Source organism: Bufo bufo, chromosome 4, assembly GCF_905171765.1.
Source record: "Bufo bufo chromosome 4, aBufBuf1.1, whole genome shotgun sequence".
NCBI classification, from domain to species: domain Eukaryota; kingdom Metazoa; phylum Chordata; class Amphibia; order Anura; family Bufonidae; genus Bufo; species Bufo bufo.
The window spans coordinates 219,106,060-219,130,660 of NC_053392.1; the positions used below are offsets into that span (position 1 = coordinate 219,106,060).

Consider the following 24,601-nt stretch of genomic DNA (forward strand, 5'->3'; position numbering starts at 1 on the left):
ACTATTTGAGAAGCACTGGGCTACTCCAACATGAAACCACTATTCCAGGGGAAGCCCAGCAAACCACAAAACATGGTATTACCCATGTTCACTTGAAGTATGAGCAGGGGTGACCTTCCTGTAGGGCACCACATCTTGCACAATGCATTGACACTTACATGTCATAACATTTTTGAAAAATATTGAAGGGGTACTGCAGAGCTTTTATCTTTGCCTGTATGCAGTGATCATAAAGGCCTGACAGGTGGAGACCAGAGACTGCAGCCAATCACGTGGCAGTCATGTCTCCCTTATAATAGAGCAGCGCTCTTCCTCTACATGGGTGCCAGCAGTTAGAATGGCAGAGAGAACATGTCTGTCTGCACAACCCCACATGTGGCCAGCATCACTTACACACCATTAATATAGCACAAACCAGGTACACAGTAAATATACTATTTATTAAACATCTATATCCATGTGCAATGTGGCAACTTTACAATTAAGCCAAACACAATATAGATTGTTGGGGGTTCAGGGTCTAGCACAAGTGCACTTTATTCAATAAATATATTTAAAACAAAAACATATAGGCTTTCATTTAGTAAACTCTACATCTGTAATGTACAATAAAGGTGCATATGCTAATTTAACATAATTGGCTGATTTTATACAGCACTTATATTTTTTAGTCCATAAGTAAGTTATTAAATGATAAAGAACATCAAACACCACCACTTCTCTAGAACTGCTAAATAAATGTCGAACACAAAAATGTAAAGACCCCATTGCTTTACAACCCACCCCAACAGTCTAAACTCTGGAAGGAGGAAAAAGCCCACAGCTTTCTTTCCAGAGAAGGCGACTAATGTCGCTTTGCTTATCAAAAAAATCTGTATTTCTGATCAGTTGTGAGCATTGAGACAAGATTCAATATATTTTTCCAAAGAAAAGCACAGAGCGCTGTGATTCGCCAATTCAGCAACAGCGAGTACAGCATTCAAAAGATCTCATCCCAGGGATCAAATAAGATCAGCCACATTCATCGGCATCTCCTCCACTGTAGTATTGTAGAAAGTCTCAATATCACGAAGAATTCGCTTATCCTCCTCTGTAACAAAGTTTATGGCCACACCTTTTCTACCGAACCGACCTCCACGACCAATCCTATGAAGGAAAACAAAGAAAGTTTAGATGTGTGCAAACATTTAATGAACGTTCAGTGTCCATTTGATCTCTCCATGCATGTGCATGGCTCATTAGTGGTAGAGTCCCCCTTTACATGGCCCGATAGCATTCCTTTGACTGACCTAGTCGTCCATGACGAGAGCTGTCATTTACATGTGGTGATCCCCCTCCACAGCATGGCAAACAATGGGTACAACCATTATTTATCCCATACAAAGTAGTTTGCCAGCAGCAGAGTGCCGTTTAGACCCCATAATCCGCTGCTGGCAAATGGTTAACGTGTCAACTCGAGCAATCCCATCAGCACCTTCACAGGCAGACCACCAATGAGCATAAAAGGCCTTTTAAAGCATGTGCATGATGGGACGATCTTGTCCCCTGAAAGACCATTTTCATTTGAGCAGCGATTGGAAAACTAAATGTTTTATACAATAAGCAGGCACTGGAATTACTTTATACCCAATAGAGAATTTTGCTTCTATGAACCCCAGGTTCATTGGAGACTAGTTCATATACCCTACACAATATGGAGGCATCTGCAAGGCAGTCATGAGCCACTTCCAGCCAGTGGCATGCTCAGGAAGTTCAGATGTTACCATTTCCCCTTCATGTACACAGCACTTCTGAAAGTACCCTTAAATCAGACTTGTGTTGCGAGGATCCAGCTGACTAATGCATTGAAATTCTAGATCAGTCTCCAGACAAATGAATCCAGTATTTATTTTTTGCATTTTTAAAGGTCTGTGCATGCGCAGACTGGGAAACCAGATCCAGCATTAATACATTTCAATGGGAATTAATGCCGGATCTGGCATTCCGGCAAGTGTTCAGCTGTATTTTCTCCGGCCAAATACCGTAAAGGGACTGAACTGATGCATCCTCAACGGAATGCTTTCCATTCAGAATGCATTAGGATAAAACTGAAGCTGTTTCCGGTATTGAGCCCCTGTGACGGAACTCCATACCAGAAAACACCACTAGTGTGAAAGTACACTTACACAGCTTTGAATATACAGCTATTGCCAGAAACTAACAGCTTATGACCTTATTTGGGGCAGTATGAAATACTGACCCGTCAATATGTCAGTGTTCCCCACAAGTTCTGGAGCATCTTAGAACTGTAGCCCCCTCTTAGTCTTGTCTGTACACACCAATCAGTACCAAGTAACTGTAGGTATATTATGTGTACACAGAACTCTGGCCTAACTGTAGTCCCCATGTGAGTGCAACCAGCATAGGGTGGAGTTCTCTGTACACATCTTGATTTGGGTTGGCAACTTACTCCAAAACACCCCTGCCATGATATGGCAGCTGGAACCTTAGTCAATGGTGCTCATGCTTCAAACCCTTTCCATACACTAATATGCATACAGATGTTTGAGGCGTTCTCCACATTGCAAAATCCCTTGCCCTGGCAAAACCAGCACATGAAACATTCCCTTGGACAAGTGTCCATGTACTTGAAGACTTTGCTGGGAATTTCTGAAGCCAGACTGCAAGATTCCATATGTGGAACCAGACAAGAACTGGCAGTGCTCTGGTAGTCTAAGGGACTGCTCTGTGGTTGACACTACAAGTTGTCACGTCCAACAAGTATAGGTTTATAAGTGCATGACCACCTTTGCAGAAAGTCTTACACCCAGCTACTCTTTTATAACAAGCGGCACACCTCCTTCCAAAGCTGGTAACATCATAGCCGGAAGTGACGAGGATAGGGAATTTTATAGAATACTGGTGCAGACTGCCTGATGCTGCACCCAATTTATGACTTGGCGTACACAAATCAGGCGCAGCATCCTTGGTTATCAGCCTTTTGTACGTCACAGGGTCAGGTCCCAAGTGCACGCTGTAAAGTTCAAAGGTGATGATTCCTGATGGCCACTGTCTACATGCATCAGCTGCTCTCCAGCAAGTCAATAAAATAGTTGTCAGGAATGTACGCTATATGCTGCTTTACCAAGAGGACAACCAGCAGTTATTCATAACCATCCCTTTAACGCAGTGAAACAAAAGCTATTAACCCCCTAGTGACCAATACTCCTTTTTACTGAGAGGGTTTTAGCTAAACAGCGGGCTTTAATCAAATTGACCCAAAATGGTGCATTAAAAATTAGAACTTGTCCTGCAAAGTTTAGCTCTTGGAATGCCATTTTTTTAAAAAGTGGTCACTAAGGGGTTAAGAAAAATAAAAACCCCATTCTGAGAACCAGAGGGTGCCAGTGACCATACTGCAGCAGGTCACGAGTTAAGGTGCAGCCATCTCTTAGCCTGTAGCAGCAGGACAACGTGTCACAGCTACCACTGCATATTACAGCACCAGATATTTAAAGAACCCAGCAGCTAATATAGCCACTTGATATTCATTGCAAGCTAAATCTGTTTCATCTAGAGCAGACATAACAGCAAAGGCCAAGGCATTAATACCAAGAACTCTCATTTCCAACTGTTGCTATTACACAACAGAATACAGATATTAAAAAGCATTACCTTTACAAGCATTAGTCCATGCTCCACTGGCCGTCCTCACATCACGACCAGATGTGCAGTTTCTCTGTTTGAGAACGCACACCACTTCCACAGGCCATTCTCGGCAGTGTCCTGGAGCAACTGTAGTCTGCTCCTCAACTATTTGAACATAAAAGGTTCATAAGAATTTTGCCTGAGGAGTTAGTGAAATCTCATTTTTAAACTAAAATTGTTTGAGACCAAGCGTCCCCATCTGCTGTGAGGGTCAAGACAAACAGGGATAGTAGGAAGCAATTTATTGTTTGCAGGGGGAACGACAGAACAGCACTTAACAGCTGTACTGTAACTTATCCTGCAGAGCAAGTGCTTCCCCGAGCCGTAGTCCTCCCCACAGATGGCATTTAATGCTTTGGCACAGACCTTGCTGCATTTGTTTCCCAGCTACAGGAACTGCATTAACGCAATAAGCAACCAGCTATACAGCTGCATGCCACGCAAATAGAAGTTAGCAGTTTTATCTTTAACAGACCTGTGGATGTAGTTCTCCCGGTTGGTTGGTAGGTCATAATTGATTACTAGGGAAACCTGCTGAACATCTATCCCACGTGCCTATAAAACAAGGATAAATGTTAGGAAGTTCAGGGGCATAGCCAAATATATCCAATATAAAAATAAATACTGAATGTAGTTGTCAGCCATATAATAGTGGTGAACTACAACTGTGTAGTCCACTGTGGAATATGGCTCTTGCTCTTCCAAAGAGCATTACTGCTAGGTACAAGTCACCTTTGCAGAAGTAAGAAGTCTTTGGTTGGAGGGGAGGGGTGGGTGGTCACCACTTACCAGCAAGTCTGTGGTTATCAACACACGACTAGATCCAGATCTGAACTCCCTCATAATGACGTCTCGTTCCTTCTGGTCCATATCACCATGCTGTCAAGATGAGGAATTAGTTACAAGTGAAAAGCCATTATTACACTACAACTGTATGAGACCAAGCGTCCCTGCCAGCCACAGAGAACAGTCAGGGATAGTAGGAAACATGTTACTATCAGCAGGGGGAACGACAACACAGCACCAAACTGCTATATTGTAACTTATCCTGCTAGTGTGATTTATTCTACCACTTACCAGAGCAGATACGGTAAAGTCTCTTGCGTGCATTTTCTCAGTAAGCCAGTCAACCTTTCTCCTGGTATTCAGAAAAATAACAGCTTGAGTAATGGTCAAAGTCTCATACAGATCACATAGGGTATCCAACTTCCACTCCTAAAAAAAAAAAAAGTTAGTTTAGACCTAACTTAAGATGTCTGAACACTGATGAGCATGCTGCTGCGTGAGCCTACCTCTCGTTCAACATTAATGTAGAACTGCTTAATACCCTCCAAAGTCAATTCCTCCTTTTTAACAAGGATACGAATTGGATCCCTCATAAACTTCTTTGTCACTTCCAACACATCAGTTGGCATGGTGGCAGAAAGCAGGACAACCTAAAATGTGAGAACATGTCAGGGTAAGAGGTAGGTACACATGGTGCAAAGCAGAACATCACTGACTGATCAGTAGCTGGACAGGACTTGGCTGCAGATTTGTAACTGGTATTTTTACAAGATTTGAACTATTTTTGAATAGTCAGATTACCACTTTTCCAGACTGGGTCCCATTATGGTTTTTCCCAATTAACTCATCTGAGAAACTGCCCATAAAGGGAGTGGAACATAAAAGGGTCATAAGAATTTTGCCTGAGGAGTTAGTGAAATCTCATTTTTAAACTAAAATTGTTTGAGACCAAGCGTCCCCATCTGCTGTGAGGGTCAAGACAAACAGGGATAGTATGAAGCAATTTATTGTTTGCAGGGGGAACGACAGAACAGCACTTAACAGCTGTACTGTAACTTATCCTGCAGAGCAAGTGCTTCCCCGAGCCGTAGTCCTCCCCACAGATGGCATTTAATGCTTTGGCACAGACCTTGCTGCATTTGTTTCCCAGCTACAGGAACTGCATTAACGCAATAAGCAACCAGCTATACAGCTGCATGCCACGCAAATAGAAGTTAGCAGTTTTAGCAGCGGCTTTCTTCCAGACACAGACTATTGCCTGATACTGCAATACCAGATAAGCCATGCACGGGTGGTGCTATTTTTGGAAGAACTTGGTCCATATTTTCAGTTGTGGACAACCCCTTTAATGCACTTTGTTCAGACATCTACCTGTATAACAAGACCCCTCTTCAAGTGCTACCATAGCTGTTCAAATAAGCATTGTGCTCCCCTCAAAAAGTGAAGAGCTGCATACACCGATATACAAGAAAATTCTCCATTCCCCACAAATCTCTGCATTGTGCCACCATTACCTGAATGTTTGTGCTCAGCTTTTGAAAGATCTCATATATTTGATCCTTAAAACCACGGCTCAACATCTCATCAGCTTCATCCAACACAAACATTTTTATCCATTTGGGGGCTGGAAGGAAGCAGTAGTCTAGTTAGCGATCCTCTGAATTGCAACAGTCTGCCGGTTTAAGTGACAAACATTGTAAAGGCTACTTACACAGATAGCGTCTATTCAACATGTCAAATACACGGCCAGGAGTCCCCACAACAATGTGAGGCGCTTCTGCCTGCAGTTTCTGCATTTCATTGCGAACATTTGTGCCTCCAATGCAAGCGTGACATGTTGCACCCATGTAGTCACCCAGGGCCAAAATTACCTTTTGAATCTAAGAATGAATAAAACTAGTAAGTGTATGAAAGACAAAAACCATAAGTTTACAGGCAGATAAATTACATGCATTTGCTCTCTAAATAGATCATTGTATATTTCCAGGTAACAGTATAATGGATGAAGCTTCCAGCCGGCACATGTCACCACAGGGCAGCAAAGACTACCATCCTCATGCAGATACCCAGAACAGCCTAGTCAAGATGAAAGGCTATGGATGCCTTTGGGGGTAATCGTTCAGTTCTTCTCTGTACAGATAGTCTATTGGCGTTCTGTCAAATAGAAGCCCTGACCACTCATGTGTAGCTGTAATGACTGAACTCCTGACAGCTCAAACACAAAAGCTAGATGCATGCCAGGTTGCCATGTTGCTTTCATTAGCAGTCAGGAGTTCAGAGATTAGGGCTACATATGAGCAGTCAGGGCACCATGCAAATACAGACGACATCTGTACAGAGAAAGGGCTGAACATTTTTAATTAGCAATGTAAGAAATTGTAACCCACAGTGAGTAGAATGCACAAAGGTTTCCCCAGCCTTTAAAGACGTTAGGCTTAACTTCACCCCAGTTTACACAGCCACTGGCAAAGCACCATATCCTACCCAGAACTGACACTTGAAGGTCCTCGAGTATTTGCAGCTTCAGTGGCCTTTATCAATCACAGCAAGTTACCCTAGTATAAAAGCCTGCTGGGCTGAAGACCACAGCTAGTGCTATGTGGAGCCACTGGAACAGTTCTCTCCTGGCTTCCCTGGTCACATACCTATGGAACTGTTTATAATTTGGTTCCATACCCTTGAACAGGACATGCAAGTTTAGGATTCATTGCTGTAAGTGATAGAGGTGACTGGCTGCAGCAGTCACATGCCATATCCAGGCAGTTTGTAGACAGTGGCAGGAAGACTGGACCAGTGCTGATTAGGGGCAAGTACGTCAGGGCTTGTCCAATACTTTAATAGGGTTAAATCTGGTGACTGAAACACTTTAAACTGACATTAGCGATGAGCTAGTGTCAGCTAAACCTACTTTTATCTATGCCGCTGTTACTCCAAAAATATAACTTGCGCCTGCTCCTAGAGGCTCCGTTCTCTCACCTCTGGCCACACTCTGCTACACTAGATTGACATGGCCCGGCAGCGTTGGTCTCCTACCTCCGGCCCTGTCTGCCATGTAAATCTCACGCCTGCGCCGCCCAGTTCAGTATTCAGCGCAGCGAGCTCGCTGGCTTACTCACTGTGCCGAATACTGAACGGCACGAGATTCCCCCAGCGCACAGGGCCAGCAGTTGGAGGTGAAGGCTGCCTGGCCCTGTCAATCTAGTGTAGCAGGGCGTGGCCAGAGGTGGGAGAACAAAGCCTCTAGGAGCAGGGGCAACGCCCACCTGCACCTAGAGGCTAATTAGCATATTATAAAAGCTATATTTCTGGATTAACCGGGGCATAGATAAAAGTAGGAATAGACTAGTTAGGTTCAGCCGACATTAGCACATTGCTAATGTCAGCCAGTTCAATAGGGTTTTATTCTGGTGACAGAAACCCTCATCTCAAACAACCCATTGAAAGGGGGGGGTTGAAATAAAACCAAAAATACAACTTATTAGTACTCATTAAATGTTGCACTCCTGGACGTGTAACATGCATATAAGGACCAGGAGAGTGCTGGCCCACTAAGCAACATTTAATATGTACCAATGGAAATATGTTTACTGTAATCAAGGAAGGAGACCTGAAATATTGGATAACCCCTTTAAGCACTTCACTAACCATCCCCTGCTCACAGCACATTCATAAAGTCTCTGCAGCTGCAAAAACTACACCTGCCTTATAGGGACTGCAACCCTCAAACACCCCCATCCCAAACGGCTGGTGTACACTAGCTGTAGGAAGACCACTACTGTATGTAGCATACCCTAATGTGAGGCTACACAAACAGGACAGTGCCAGAGGATGAATGAGCACCATCAAAGGAACCCTTTCATTTGTGTAATCAGTACATATGGTCATTACTTTACACTGCATGTAACCATACTAGGGGAAACGCTAGAGACTCAGTACAGCTATTCTTCACCTGCCAACATACATGTAACTCTCACTAAGGAGAACCTGCCACCATGGAATGCAGTACAATCTGCAGGCAGCAGGTTATAGAGCAGGAGGAGCAGAGCAGTATATACAGTTATAGGGAAAGTGTCAGCAAAACCCAGTTTATACGTCTGCTCTGACTTTAGTTGTCCACGTGGCTATCTTAACAGCGATTTTGTTTACACAATGCTACCAATAAGATGGTCCTGTGGACAACTGAAAAAACAGGCAAGTGTACTAAATAAGTTTGGAATTTTGCTCATTTTCCCCATACAGAACTACTTACCTGCTCAGCTTCTCCTGCTCTACAGAATGCTGCCTGCAGCTTCCAGTGCATTTCATGGTGGCAGGTTCTCCAACTGTACATCCATAACCCTAACCCAGGAGAGCTGAAGATCCAAGCCCCTAATCACGTCTGACACTAGAACAAGCATTTCACAAGTGACATGCAAAGCACCAGAAGACTAAGACCATCTTCACATTTTGAACACTGCAGTTTCCATATTACACAACTGCATAGCAAGTCTTGGAGCACACTACAGCAATGTTAAGCCATATTAGAAGTATACTAGTCTAATCAAACTCAAGCCGTTGGATTAAGTGGTGAGGTATTTATGACCGTGCGGCTAGTGAAGCCATCTGCACACAGTTGTGGAATCTGAAAGGCGTGCAGAACAATTGCAAGCTACCCTGTCAATACCTGTTGAGCCAGTTCTCTTGTGGGAGCCAATACTAGAGCTTGGGTCTCCTTGAGCTCAATCTCCAGTTGCTGCAGGATGGAAATGGCAAATGTGGCTGTCTTGCCAGTACCTGACTGAGCTTGGGCAATCACATCATACCCTAAAAAGAGTAGGGAGACATTTAATGTTCCCAAATATTACCTGCTTGTGTTACCCAAGACAATTTTAACAAGCGATCAGAAAGAAAGTTCTCTCCATTTCAGGTCAGTCCCGAAAGATGGTTACCATCATTTCACTTGTCTAGGATCATACAGGCAATCTGGGAATGACTCATTTCCCATGTCTACAAGCTCTACAGACAGAACCATACAAACCTTTAATGCAGGGAATGATTGCCCTTTGCTGAATAGCAGAAGGTTTCTCAAAGCCATAAGCATAGATTCCTCTCAGGAGAGATTCTTTTAGGTTCATATCATCAAAATTGTCAACAATTTCATTCCAGTTGCTCTGTAGGAAGAGAGACTCATTTATCCTTCAGTCATCACCCATCTTAGGATGAGAAATATGTATTTTACCAACCTCAATGACACCATCGGGGTCCATTCCTTCAGGGCCGCCATGGTCTCTAAGGGAAAAGACGTTACATGAAGTGAATAAGACCTCAATATTGACCGCCATCCCCTACCATCAACTGATGAAAGGCTGGTACTACACAACCATGTGCCACCAGATGCCCAGCACTAGAGTGCCAGGAGACTGACAAATGTCCATGAAGTTTAAGTAAAAAAAAGTTTGGACTTTTTTTGGAAGTTTCAGCTTTCAAGACGACCAAAAATGCATCAATGTTAAAAACTGTTAGGTCTGTATGGGGTGGTGTTCACATTATGCAGTTTACCTTTTTCACACTAAAGGGCTTATCTGCACGCAGATAAACACATCTGGTTTCAGGGGGAGGGAGTGTTTGTTGTGGCCATGGCAGACTAGATCAGGGCAGGGGGGGGGGGGGTTGCTAATCTGGCCTGTTACAGCAGGAAGTCAGCTACCAATCACTGCCAGGCACCCACAGATCACATGGGCACAGACTCAGACCATGAAAATAGAGACCTTTATGACATCGTCACTAAAATGAGTCATTTCTCTCTGCAGTCTATCACCAATGCTTACTGGTTATACACAGATGTGCTCTGAGCACTGAGGGGCTGGCCTATCCTCTCAGAGCACTGCTACACTGCTCCCTCCCTGTGAGACTGAGCGCCAGACATTTCACTGCTCTAATGCCTGGCCCATAAGTCTTCACCGTGAAAGTTTCAGAGTACACCTCCCCACTCAAATCTTCACTGACACCTGGCCCTGCCCATCTCAATAAGGGGGGCGGGGAGATGAATAAAATAAATAAAGGACTGGAGTCCATGATACAGTGGCTACCGCCTGGCAAACGTGGCCACCATGGAACCATATGGCTGGCCATAATAGAAATATTAGATGCAAACAGCCATATGTTAACTTCACATAGGGCTGTTTACCAGGCAATTATTGGGACTGGACCAGACATTTCATAACTAAGAGGCTGTGTGAACGGCATTTACTTACAGCAGCCATCTCATAAGGCTTATTTCTGGCCAGCAGATCCAGGGTTACTCTGGATGGCCTGTGGGTCAGGATTTTGCATGGCAGCTGAAAGATCCTCACCTGATAATTGAGTTCATTATCCACTGGGGAGGGGAAATCTCATCACACCCATTACCAATGAGAGATGGGATCATGCGATGCAAAAAGCAGTCCAGCAAGGTATAGCAGAGCCCAGTATACTACAGCTCATGCACTGCAATGGGATCTACTGAAACTGCAGAACGCCCTGTTCCCTGTCCACTTTATGTACAATTAGGGTACTTTCACACTAGTGTTATTCTTTTCCGGCATCGAGTTCCGTCACAGGGGCTCAATACCAGTAAAAAATAAAAAAAGTTTTATCCTAATGCATTCTGAATGGAGAGCAATCCATTCAGGATGTCTTCAGTAACAGTTCAGAGATAATACTGCAGCATGCTAGTTCAGTGTCTGCATGGAACCAGACTGCCTGGCAGGGCATCTGTGTGGCACATGGCACAGCCCAACCCTGTACCTAGAGGAATGGCACAAGTGATCAGTAAGTTTATATTCTCAGCATTTCAGGTCAGTCCCGAAAGATGGTTACCATCATTTCACTTGTCATGCCGCCTAGTGACAGGCCCAGCTAACGCCAGCTGTTTACGAGGGGCCTGCGTTTTACTCCCCAGCCCCCCTGTAAGCACAGCACGGGCGCCCCCTTTCCCTCAATGTCCCGCTCAGTCTCGACCCCTCCCCCGGCCTCCAGAACTCCCTGGTTTCAGTTCGGGCGGCAACCAAGGCCACAATCTCTACTGACGTGCCCCAAGCGCAGGGTCTGCCCCGAGTACCGGATTCCTACACAAAACCCGAGGCAGAACTAAGAGCAGCTACATAAGCCCTCTAGTGTGCACAGGGGAGAGCGCGGGGCCTACACAAGCCTAGGTGACCGGGCAAAGGGCCAGCCAAAAGCAGCAGGCACGTAGCCCCAGTAACTAAACGGACTACGTATAAGCAGCAGGGGTGTAAATTACCTTGAATAATCCGCAGAGCCACCAGACATGATCCGCACCACGTTGCAGAGCTCAACTGAAAAGGACTTGCTGAGGGGGCGCCCGCCATTTATATATCCGGGACTACATTTCTGAACGGCGCAGGAATACCGCGACTGTGATTGAAAGTCTATAGCGCGTTTTAACTGAATATCCTTGCTTGTTGCTATTGTATACCGAATAGCTTGACCGAAAAACTATTTTCCCGTGTGTTTCTTGCTAAAGAACGTATTCCTTAAGGGAAAATTGAACTTTTTTTTTTCTCCCTACACCTTTTTCCGTACCGCGGAAAGATATTGCAGCAAATGGTGAGTAGGTTATAGATCGGTGAGACGCACAGGGTTTCTCTCCCCGGCTCCTGCAGAAGCTCCGCCTTCCTTGCGGCCGGCCGGTGACGTCACTCACAGGGCTGGTCAGGAGAATTCTAGTGGGAGAATGTGACCCTCGGAAATGACTGTCCTTCTTAACCCCTCAAAGACCAGGCCCATTTTAGTTTTTTCCACATTGCAAGAGCCATAACTTTATATTGTCTATTCACATCGCCATATGAGGGCTTTTTTTGCGTGAGAAGTATGTATTTATTATTTTTTCTCATTGCACCATTTTAACCCCTTTGTGCCCAGCCTGTTTTACATCAGCACCTTCCAAGACCTGTAACTTTTTTATTTTTTCATCTATGTAGCTGTAGGAGGGCTTGTTTTTTACAGGACAAGTTGTAGTTTTAATGGTCCCAATTTGGGGTACATATAACTTACTCATTAACTTTTATTAACTCTTTCTGGGAAGGGGGCAGCAATACTGTCATTGAGTTTTTTTTATTGTAAATTTTGTGGCGTTTCTTTGGCATACATAACACAATAACTTTATTATCAGGGTCAGTACAATTACAGCAATGTCAAATACATATGTTATACATTTTTTTTTTACATTTTACTACTTTTGCACAATAAAAACCTACTTTTGCACACAATACATTTTTTTTATTTTTTTTGTATCGCTGCATCCCAAGACCTGTAACTTTATTTTTCTTTCTCCTGATCTGTGTGAGGGCTTGGTTTTTGCGGGATGACTTGTAGCTTTCACTGGTATAATTTTGGGGTACATAACCCCTTTTGCAATTTTTTTTATTCCACTTTTTTGTGGCGAATAAGCAAACAGCAGCAATTTTGGCATTTATTTACAGTATTGGATTGTGGTGATTAATATCACCTCTGTGGCCCTATTTCAACTTTTCACTGTGTATTCAATTACCCCTTAATTCCACAGTTTTGTTCCCTGTACTGCCTACTTTTACCTGTGCTTAAAGGGCTTCTGTCACCCCACTAAAGTCATATATTTTTTTTGGGCTAGTTAAATTCCTTATACTGCGATATATGAAAATATAATGGTCTTACTTTCATTCAGCAGTTTCTTATAAAAACGAACTTTTATAATATGTAAATTAGGTCTCTACCAGCAAATAGGGCGTCTACTTGCTGGTAGCCGCCGCAAAAAACTGCCCCCTCGTCGTGTTGATTGACAGGGCCAGACGCCCTCAGAACAACCTCAGTGCGCCTGCGCCGATGACATCACCGAAAGAGAAGACGTCATCGGCGCAGGCGCACTGAGGGAGTTCTGAGGAGGCGAGCCTCCTCATCTCAGAGCGCCTGCGCCGAATGAACACAGGAGCGCGATTTTTGAAATGCTGACAGGGCCGGCCGGAGTGTCACGTCTGTATGTGAGCAACAAGAGCATACACAGTGAATAGCTACTGACCGGACCCAAACTAGGGAGGATAAAGGGTGACCCCTGTCAGACCCTAAAAGCTCTCCCTATGCTGCTAAGCACATGTCCAGATCCAGATGGTGGACGAGACATGCCCGCGTACCTAAGGCTGATGACCACTGTAACCCCTACAATAGTGGAAGGGGCACGGCCACCGGTGCCCTGCTCAGAATATGGACGGAACCGGGGTCGCCTCGGATCCAGTCAGCAAACAAACAGAAACACACAATGTCTGCACACTTAACTGAAGGAGCTGCAGCGGCAGTGAAAACAGATCCAAAGTCAGCAGACACTATCCGAAGTACTTGCTTCAGCAGAACTCAGGTCCATAGAAAGATATCACACAAGTGAAGATACTCAAGCGAGAGATACAGCTCAAATGAAAAGTATAATCCACACCCTACAAAGGAGGAGGGGTGATTTAAAGGCAGAGAAATCAAACACAGGAGGGACAGCTGGGAGGAAGGAAACAGAAAGTAAAGACCTCAACACAGGGGCGGAGAAACAGAGCAGAGGGAACTCCTCCAAGCTCTAGTAGTGACATCATCACAGGGGTGGAGAAACAGAGCTGTGAGAACGTCTCAAAGCTCTGGTAGTGACAGTACCCCCCCCCCCCCCCCCTCTACGGGTGGACTCCGGACACCCAGGACCCACCTTCTCAGGATGAGCCCTATGAAATGCCCTGATGAGGCGAGTGGCTTTAATGTCCGACACCGGGACCCACATCCTCTCCTCAGGACCATAACCCTTCCAATGAACGAGGTACTGAAGAGAACCGCGGACAATGCGAGAGTCCACAATTCTGGAAACCTCAAACTCCAGATTGCCATCAACCAAAATCGGAGGAGGAGGCAAAGAGGAGGGTACCGTGGGCTGGACATATGGTTTTAAGAGAGATCTGTGAAATACATTATGTATCTTCCAAACCCGTGGAAGATCAAGACGGAAGGCAACAGGATTGATGACTGACAAGATTTTATAAGGCCCAATAAACTTGGGACCCAATTTCCAGGAGGGAACCTTCAGTTTAATATTTCTTGTAGACAACCACACCAGATCACCCACATTCAGGTCCGGACCAGGCACACGTCTCTTATCAGCCACACGCTTATATTTCTCACTCATCTTTCTAAGATTACTCTGAATCTTTTGCCAAATGGTAGACAAAGACGAGGAAAATCTCTCCTCCTCAGGCAAACCAGAAGGAGCCCCTCCCGAGAATGTCCCAAACTGCGGATGGAACCCATATGCACCAAAGAATGGTGACTTATCAGAAGATTCCTGACGACGGTTGTTCAGAGCAAACTCAGCCAGAGGGAGAAATTGTCACGGAACCATGAACCAGACGTACAACAAGAGATAAGTGAAAATAAGAAGGCTTTATTGAAAATAAAGCTGTAAAGCAAAAGTCCAAACGAATGGTGAAACCGAAGCAGAGTCTTTGAGAGGCCAGAGATCAGGAACCAGAAGGGTAGTCAGACGAGGCCAGGATCAGGAACCAGCAGGGTAGTCAGACGAAGCCAGGATCAGGAACCAGCAGGGTAGTCAGACGAAGCCAGGATCAGGAACCAGAAGCAGCAGCAGTCTTAGAAGCATGTGAACACAGGAGGACCAAGCAAGGAACTGAAGCCACAGACCTCCTATATATATGAGCTAGGCATCCAGCTCCTCCCAGTGGGAAGGAGGAGCCGCAGGGTGGAAGGCTACAAGAAACCCAGAAACCAAGATGGCCGCCAGCACATGTCAAACGAAGGAGAACAGCAAGAAGGTAAGACCATGACAGTACCTCCCCCTCAAGGGCCCCTCCTCCGCGGAGCAAAAAACGGTTTCTGAGGGAAGCGTGCGTGGAAGGCTCGGAGCAAGGCAGGAGCATGGACATCTGCGGAGGAAACCCAGGAACGCTCCTCTGGACCATAACCACGCCAATGGACCAAAAACTGCACCCGACCGCGGACCAGGCGTGAGTCCAGGATATTGCTCACCTCATACTCCTCATGATTGCCCACTCGGACCGGACGAGGCCGAGGAACCAAGGAAGTGAAACGATTACACACCAGTGGCTTTAACAGGGAGACATGAAACACGTTAGAGATCCGCATGCCAGGAGGAAGCGCAAGGGCATAGGCTACCGGGTTTACCCTGCGAAGCACTCGGAAGGGACCAACAAAGCGAGGCGCCAGCTTGGGAGTGGGCACTCGAAGGTTGAGGTTGCGGGTGGACAACCATACACGGTCTCCGACCTGGTAGGAAGGAGCAGGCGCTCGTCTGCGATCAGCCTGGAGTCTCTGGCGCTGCGCAGAGGCCTCAAGGGACTTCTGGATCTGTACCCAAGAAGCACGTAGGACGGAAAGGTGATCCTCCACAGCCGGAATATCCTGGGGAGAGAATACCTCCGGTAACACGGCAGGTTGGAACCCATAATTGGCCATGAAGGGAGACGTCCCAGAGAAAGAGTTCACCGCCGTGTTCCTGGCAAACTCAGCCCAAGGCAGAAGGTCAACCCAATTGTCTTGGTGATCGGAGACATAGCAACGAAGGAATTGCTCCAAGGCCTGATTGGATCGTTCTGCGGCCCCATTGGACTGAGGGTGGTAGGCCGAGGAGAAGGAGAGATGAATCCCCAACTGGGAGCAAAAGGCGCGCCAGAACCTGGACACAAACTGACTCCCCCGATCCGACACAATCTCCTTGGGCAAACCGTGCAACCGGAAGACCTCCCTGGCAAAAATCGTGGCCAACTCTTGTGCAGAGGGTAACTTCTTGAGAGGAACACAGTGGCACATTTTGGAAAACCGATCCACAATCATGAGAATGACCGTATGGCCTCGGGATGCAGGGAGGTCCACAATGAAATCCATCCCCAGGTGTGACCATGGGCGCTCCCCGGTGGCTATGGGTTGCAGAAGGCCCAACGGAAGGTGCCGAGGGGACTTACTCTGGGCACAAACGGAGCATGCCACTACATATGCGGCGATGTCGGAACGTAGGGAAGGCCACCAGAACAGACGTGAAACAGCCCAGGACAGCTGATTCTTTCCAGGATGCCCCGCGGTCTTGGAGTTATGGTAGGTTCGCAACAACCGAGTGCGCAACTCCTCAGGCACAAAACATCTGCCGTTGGGTCTCCCAGAGGGAGCACCAGATTGAGCCGCCAAAATCTGCTCACCCAGGGGAGAGGTCAGGCTGGTGCGAATGGCGGCCAGGATCTGATTCGGAGGTATGACCGAAGTCGGAATCGACTCCTCCCTGGACAGTTCGGAGTACTGCCGTGATAGGGCATCCGCCCTGATGTTCTTGGAACCGGGTAGGTAGGAGACCACGTAATTAAAACGTGACAAGAACAGAGCCCATCTGGCCTGACGTGGTGTCAATCTCTTGGCCTCAGAAAGGTAGGTCAGATTCTTATGGTCCGTCAGGATGAGAACCGGAACCACCGAACCCTCGAGCAAGTGCCTCCATTCTTTAAGGGCCTGCACGATGGCCAATAACTCCCTGTCACCAATCTGATAGTTGCACTCCGCGGAAGACAGTTTCCGGGAGTAAAACCCACAAGGAAGCAGAGGACCCTCTGGTGTTCTACGCTGAGACAGAAGGGCGCCTACTCCCGTCTCAGACGCGTCCACCTCGAGGACAAAGGGCAACCCAGGGTTGGGATGCGACAGAATCGGAGCCGACACAAAAGCGGACTTTAGGGCCTCAAAAGCTCGGATGGCCTCGAGCGGCCAGACCTGGGAATTACTGCCCTTCCTGGTCAGATCCGTGAAAGGCTTGGCCAGCATGGAAAAGTCCCTGATGAACTTCCGATAATAATTGACGAAGCCCAAAAAGCGCTGCAGGGAACGAAGACCACTGGGCTGGGGCCACTGTAAGACAGCCGAAACCTTCTCAGGATCCATGGAGAACCCCTCAGCGGAAATGATGTAACCTAAGAAGGTTACCTGGGATCGGTGAAATTCGCATTTCTCAAGCTTACCGAACAGCTTGTTCTCTCGTAACCGTTGCAACACTCGTCTGACATCCAGAATGTGGGCCTCCATGGATTCAGAATATACCAAGATGTCATCCAAATAGACCACCACACACTGCTGCAACAGGTCACGGAAAACATCGTTGATGAATTCCTGAAAGACTGCGGGCGCATTGCACAACCCAAAGGGCATAACCAAGGACTCATAATGACCGGTCCTGGTGTTAAACGCGGTCTTCCACTCATCGCCCGCCTTGATCCTTACCAGGTTATATGCCGCCCTCAGGTCGAGTTTGGTAAAGACCGTGGCCCCTTTAAGGCGATCGAACAGCTCGGAAATCAAGGGTATCGGGTAAGCGTTCTTGATCGTGATGCGATTGAGACCCCTGTAATCGATGCAAGGCCTCAACTCACCGCCCTTCTTTTTCACAAAGAAAAATCCAGCCCCTGCCGGGGACGAGGATTTGCGAATGTGTCCGCGTGAAAGCGCCTCCCTCACGTACTCCTCCATGGCCTCATTCTCCGCTACCGACAGTGGATAGACTTTGCCACGAGGAGGAACGGCACCAGGTTGTAACTCTATGGCACAATCGTATGGGCGGTGCGGAGGTAGGGCAACCGCGCGCACCTTATCGAATACATCCCGGTACTCCTCGTATTCAGGAGGCAACAGAGAGTCCGAGGAAGTACACAGCAACTTGACAGACCCATGGATGCAACTAGCCCCACACTGCGGTGACCACGAGAGGATCTCGGCCGATCTCCAATCGAAAGTCGGATTATGCTTCTGGAGCCAGGGGTACCCCAAGACCACCGAGTAGTGTGGAGACGAAATAACCTGGAGGCAGACCGACTCTCTGTGAACGGCACCAATGGCTATCCCCACTGGAAGGGTCTCATGAGTCACGTGTGATGACAGAAGGGGTCTGCCGTCTATCGCCTCAAGAGCCAGTGGGGAACCTCGAGCCTGCAGAGGAATGGAATTGGCGGCAGCGAACACACTATCAATGAACAAACCCCCAGCACCAGAGTCCACCAACGCCTGGGTCGTCACCGAGCCCCCGACCCAGGAGAGGACAACAGTGATCAGTGGTTTGTCAACACGGGAAACCGGGGACGAGGAGACTCCACCCAAGATCTGCCCCCGACAGGATCTCAGGTACGAGCGTTTCCCGGACGGTTCGGACATGCCAACCGAAAATGCCCACCGAGACCAAAGTACATGCATCGACCCTCGCGTCTCCGGAGTACCCTCTCCCCCTCGGACAGGCGAGCAAACCCCAGCTGCATGGGTTCACCCCCAGACAAGTCATCCCCAGGAGGCGTGGGAGGAGAGGGAGGCACGGGTGGGACAGCAAACGTAGGCGCCAATCTGTTAGAAGACCTCCGCAGGCTCTCCTTAAAGGAAGGTCTCTCCCTGAGTCTGGTGTCAATCAAAATCAGGAAAGAAATAAGAGACTCGAGCTCCACTGGTAGGTCCTTAGCTGCAACCTCATCCTTCAAGGCATCCGAGAGACCATGAGAGAAAGCAGCGACCAGAGCCTCATTATTCCAGCCCACCTCTGCTGCCAGGGTACGAAACTCAATGGCGTATTCAGCTACGGATCGTGAACCCTGTCTGATGGACATAAGGAGCTTCGCGGCAGAGGCAGCACGAGCCGGCACATCGAATACCTTCCGAAGAGAAGCAACAAAACCGGAAAACTCGGCAACCACCGGATTGTTGTTCTCCCATAAAGGGCTGGCCCAGGCCAAGGCCTTGTCCGAGAGCAGCGAGATCAAGAAGCCCACCTTTGATCTCTCAGTAGGAAAGGCATGTGGCAGCAACTCGAAATAAATGCCCACCTGGTTAAGGAAACCTCGGCACTGAGTTGGCTCTCCCCCAAAGCGCTGTGGAAGAGGGGCAGAACCGGTCATACCCCGAAACACCGCAGGCGCAACAACAGGTGTCGGGGTAGACTCTGGCGCAACAACCGGAGCGGCAGTAGGAGCGACAACCGACCCATCGGCAACGGGAGCGAAATGAGCCGTGCGTTCAAGCAGGGTTTGCAACGCCACAGCGAACCGACCCAACAGGTGATCCTGCTGATCAAGTCTGGCAACCAGCATGGGTAGCGAGGATGGCCCTGTACCGTCAGAACTCATGGCTTGGTCCTAATGTCACGGAACCATGAACCAGACGTATAACAAGAGATAAGTGAAAATAAGAAGGCTTTATTGAAAATAAAGCTGTAAAGCAAAAGTCCAAACGAATGGTGAAACCGAAGCAGAGTCTTTGAGAGGCCAGAGATCAGGAACCAGAAGGGTAGTCAGACGAGGCCAGGATCAGGAACCAGCAGGGTAGTCAGACGAAGCCAGGATCAGGAACCAGCAGGGTAGTCAGACGAAGCCAGGATCAGGAACCAGAAGCAGCAGCAGTCTTAGAAGCATGTGAACACAGGAGGACCAAGCAAGGAACTGAATCCACAGACCTCCTATATATATGAGCTAGGCATCCAGCTCCTCCCAGTGGGAAGGAGGAGCCGCAGGATGGAAGGCTACAAGAAACCAAGATGGCCGCCAGCACATGTCAAACGAAGGAGAACAGCAAGAAGGTAAGACCATGACAGAAATGAACACCAATCCTCCTGGTTCTCTGCTACAAAACAGCGCAAATATGTCTCCAGATTCTGATTGACACGTTCAGTCTGACCATTCGACTGCGGGTGAAAAGCAGAAGAGAAGGACAGCCGAACCCCCAGGCGAGAACAGAAAGCCTTCCAGAATCTGGACACAAACTGCGTGCCTCTATCGGAAACAATATCAGAGGGAATGCCATGCAATTTAAGAATATGGTCGACAAAAGCTTGCGCCAACGTTTTAGCATTGGATAAACCAGGGAAGGGTACAAAATGAGCCATCTTGCTAAAACGGTCCACCACCACCAGGATCACCGACTTCCCTGAGGAACGAGAAAGATCCGTGATAAAGTCCATGGACAGGTTTGTCCAAGGACGGGAAGGTATGGGTAACGGGAGAAGGGGACCTGAAGGCCGTGAACGAGGGACCTTCGCACGAGCGCACGTCTCACAAGCAGCCACAAAACCCTCCACCGACTTACGAAGAGCAAGCCACCAAAATCTCCGAGCAATGATATCTACCGTGGCTCTACTCCCGGGGTGACCAGCAAGAACAGTATCATGATGCTCCTTGAAGAGTTTGTGACGTAAATCAGGAGGCACAAACAACTTCCCAGAAGGACAACGGGCAGGTGCCTCAGTCTGGGCAGCCTGGACCTCGGCCTCCAAATCAGAATACAGAGCAGAAACAACTACCCCCTCCGCCAAAATGGGACCCGGGTCCTCGGACTTTCCTCCTCCCGGAAAACAGCGAGAGAGAGCATCAGCCTTCACATTTTTGATCCCAGGGCGGAATGTAACGACAAAATTGAATCTGGAGAAGAACAGAGACCATCTGGCCTGTCTCGGATTCATACGCTTGGCCGACTCCAAGTACGCCAGATTCTTATGGTCGGTAAAAACGGTGATAGGGTGCCTGCCCCCCTCCAACCAATGGCGCCATTCCTCGAAAGCCAACTTGATGGCCAACAACTCCCTATCTCCCACATCATAGTTTTTCTCTGCCGGGGAGAGTTTTTTAGAGAAAAAGGCACAGGGCCGCCATTTGGCAGGAGAAGGGCCCTGGGACAATACCGCACCCACACCCACCTCGGAAGCATCCACCTCAACAATAAAAGGTAAGGAAACATCGGGATGCACCAAGATGGGAGCAGACGCAAAACTCTCTTTAATCTTAGAAAAAGCTGCAAGCGCCTCCTCCGACCAAGAGGAAAAATCCGCCCCCTTTTTTGTCATGTCAGTGAGGGGTTTGACAACAGAGGAATAATTCAAAATGAACTTTCTGTAATAGTTCGCAAAACCCAGAAAGCGCATCAAAGCCTTCTGATTCTCAGGAATCTCCCACTTAAGCACAGCCCGGACCTTCTCCGGATCCATGCGAAAACCAGAAGCAGAGAGGAGAAAACCCAGAAATTGAATCTCCGATACCATAAAAACACATTTCTCCAGCTTGGCGTACAATTTATTTTCCCGCAGAATCCGCAGAACCTGAAAAAGATGATCCTGATGGGTCTGAACATCAGGGGAAAAAATCTAAATATTATCAATATACACTAATACAAATTTCCCCATTAAATGGTAGAAAATACTGTTAACAAAATGCTGAAAGACAGCCGGAGCATTCATCAGGCCGAAAGGCATAACAAGATTCTCAAAATGCCCGTTAGGGGTATTAAAGGCCGTTTTCCATTCATCCCCCTCTCTGACCCTGACTAGGTTGTAACGCGCCTCTCAAATCCAATTTGGAAAAAACCTTGGCCCCAACAATTTGGTTGAAGAGGTCCGGGATCAGAGGAAGGGGATAGGGATCGCGAATCGTGATACGGTTCAGCTCCCTAAAATCTAGGCAAGGTCTCAGAGAGCCATCTTTTTTTTTAACAAAAAAAAACCCAGCGGCAACAGGTGATTTTGAGGGACGAATATGCCCCTTATCGAGACTCTCAGAGATATAGGTTCGCATTGCGATTCTTTCCGGTTGTGAGAGATTGTAGAGGCGTGCTTTTGGCAGCTTGGCGCCGGGAATGAGGTTAATGGGATAGTCAAACTCCCGGTGAGGAGGTAGCTCCTGAACACCGCTCTCAGAAAACACGTCCGAGAAATCAGAGAGAAATGGTGGCATAGTTTTAGTAGACACCTCTGCCAAAGTCGCTGTTAGACAATTCTCTCTACAAAACTCACTCCACTCATTTATTTTGCCTTCCTTGCCAATCAATAGTGGGGTTATGTCTAGTGAGCCAGGGTAACCCCAAAACTAGAGGATAAGGCAATTCGTTAAGGACAAAACAAGAAATATCCTCCACATGAGTGTCACCTACAGCTAACCGGATATTGTGAACAATGCCCTTCAGGGATCTCTGTGAGAGTGGAGCAGAGTCAATAGCAAAAACAGGTATATCCTTTTCTAATGTGCAAACCTGAAAACCATGCATGGCTACAAATTGAGTGTCAATAAGATTGACGGCCACTTCACTATCGACAAAAATTTCACAAGAAATGACTTTGCTCTCTAGCGCCACCTTGGCAGAAAGGAGAAAACGGGAACTGCAGGTCAGAGGAAAAGCATCAATTCCTACATCAACTTTGCCCAAAGTAGCAGATGAAGCAGAGTTTGATGATTTACCTTTTGAGGTTTTTCTCTTATTATCACTCTTAGTACAGTTCATGAATTTCCTAGACGGACAAACATTTGCCAAATGACCTATGCCCCCACAACAAAAACACACCATTCTCTGAGGATTAAATCCTCCTTTATCAGGGGCAAGTCGATTAGCTGCATGGGCTCCACCTCAGAGGGGACCGAGACAGGATGAGGCCCCTGCACACTGAATGAGTCCGCACCAGGCGTTCCACAAGAATTAAAGGAAAATGGAGATCAAATTTTTAAATTTCACTTTTTTGGCAGATTTTCCATTTTAATCAATTTTTTTCTTTAACACATCGATGGTTAACAGCCAAACAAAACTCAATATTTATTACCCAGATTCTGCGGTTTACAGAAACACCCCACATGTGGTCGTAAACTGCTGTATGGGCACACAGCAGGGCGCAGAAGAAAAGGAACTCCACATGGTTTTTAGATGCCATGTCCCATTTGAAGCCCCCTGATGCACCCTTACAGTAGAAACTCCCAAGAAGTGACCCCATTTTGGAAACTAGGGGATAAGGTGCCAGTTTTATTAGTACTATTTTTGGGTACATATGATTTTTTGATCATTCATTATAACACTTTATGGGGCAAGGTGACCAAAAAATTGGTTGTTTTAGCACAGTTTCTATTTATTTATTTTTACAGCGTTCACCTGAGGGGTTCAGTCAAGTGACATTTTTATAGAGCAGATTGTTACGGACGTGGCGATACCTAATATGTATACTTTTTCTCATTTATTAAAGTTTTACACAAAATTAGCATTTTTGAAACAAAAAAATTATGTTTTAATGTGTCCATGTTCTGAGAGCTATAGTTTTTTTATTTTTTGAGAGATTTTCTTATGTAGGGGCTCATTTTTTGCGGGATGAGGTGACGGTTTTATTGGTACTATTTTGTGGGACATACGCATTTTTGATCACTTGGTGTTGCACCTTTTGTGATGCAAGGTGACAAAAATTGCTTGTTTTGACAGTTTTTTTTTTTTTTTTTTTTACGGTGTTCACCCGAGGGGTTAGGTCATGCGATATTTTTATAGAGCTGTTTTTTACGGACGCGGCAATACCTAATATGTATACTTTTTTTTATTTGTTTTACTTTAACACAATAATAGCATTTTTGAAACCAAAAAAATGATGTTTTAGTGTCTCCATGTTCTAAGAGCTATAGTTTTTTTATTTTTTGAGAGATTTTCTTATGTAGGGGCTCATTTTTTGTGGGATGAGGTGACGGTTTTATTGGTACTATTTTGTGGGACATACGCGTTTTTGATCACTTGGTGTTGCACCTTTTGTGATGCAAGGTGACAAAAATTGCTGGTTTTGACAGTTTTTTTTTTTTTTTTTACGGTGTTCACCCGAGGGGTTAGGTCATGTGATATTTTTATAGAGCTGGTTTCTACGGACGCGGCAATACCAAATATGTCTATTTTATTTTATTTTTTCTATTTTTAATAATTTTTTTTATTCCTAACTTGGGAACTTTTTTTTTTTTTTACATGTGAAACTTTATTTTATTTTATTTTTTCAACCCTTTATTTTTTTTATTTTTTTTATTTTTTTTTACACTTTTCGTCCCCCATAAGGTCATACAAGACCTCTGGGGGACATTTGCTTCACTTTTTCTTTTTTTTTTCACAGTTGATTTCTCCTGTAACTGGGGCTGACATAGTAGCCCCAGTTACAGGACAAATGCACCCCTATAGAGGCTGTACAGCAGCAATCCAGCCTCACACAGCTCCTGCACACTCCGGTCACGGCGGTCACATGACCGCCGGGCCGGAACAGGAAGCGCACAGCGCTTCCTGCTCTGCAGACACAGCGCTCGGTGAGCGCTGTGTCTGCAGCAATCGTGAA

General features: G+C 46.6%; 1 protein-coding gene and 5 non-coding genes across 8 annotated transcripts; all 6 read right to left on the reverse strand.

Annotated features, from left to right (window-relative positions):
* Positions 1–430: 430 nt before the first annotated feature.
* EIF4A2 (eukaryotic translation initiation factor 4A2) lies at positions 431–11,845 on the reverse strand. Of its 3 annotated transcripts, XR_005778260.1 has the most exons (12): positions 11,735–11,845; positions 9,696–9,741; positions 9,491–9,623; positions 9,137–9,276; positions 6,185–6,353; positions 5,988–6,097; positions 4,980–5,123; positions 4,765–4,902; positions 4,477–4,566; positions 4,163–4,242; positions 3,655–3,792; positions 1,007–1,146 (listed from the first exon to the last, which is right to left on the reverse strand). XR_005778260.1 is itself a non-coding variant. In XM_040428298.1 (11 exons), exons 1-11 carry the CDS (start codon positions 11,761–11,763, stop codon positions 1,002–1,004), a joined length of 1,224 nt encoding a protein of 407 aa, XP_040284232.1. In that variant the 5' UTR covers positions 11,764–11,845; the 3' UTR covers positions 431–1,001. The 3 variants fall into 3 exon arrangements, 2 of the variants coding, with proteins under 2 accessions (XP_040284232.1, XP_040284233.1); XM_040428298.1 differs by lacking the exon at positions 3,655–3,792 and having other exon boundaries at positions 431–1,146; XM_040428299.1 differs by lacking the exons at positions 3,655–3,792; positions 4,980–5,123 and having other exon boundaries at positions 431–1,146.
* LOC121000190 lies at positions 3,863–3,991 on the reverse strand. Its single transcript, XR_005778816.1, has one exon. It is a non-coding gene; the product is annotated as a small nucleolar RNA SNORA63 (small nucleolar RNA).
* Positions 4,618–4,741, reverse strand: LOC121000187. The gene has a single exon (XR_005778813.1). It is a non-coding gene; the product is annotated as a small nucleolar RNA SNORA63 (small nucleolar RNA).
* On the reverse strand, positions 5,412–5,540 carry LOC121000189. Its single transcript, XR_005778815.1, has one exon. It is a non-coding gene; the product is annotated as a small nucleolar RNA SNORA63 (small nucleolar RNA).
* Positions 9,347–9,414, reverse strand: LOC121000224. The gene has a single exon (XR_005778848.1). It is a non-coding gene; the product is annotated as a small nucleolar RNA SNORD2 (small nucleolar RNA).
* On the reverse strand, positions 11,254–11,323 carry LOC121000222. The gene has a single exon (XR_005778846.1). It is a non-coding gene; the product is annotated as a small nucleolar RNA SNORD2 (small nucleolar RNA).
* Positions 11,846–24,601: the final 12,756 nt, after the last annotated feature.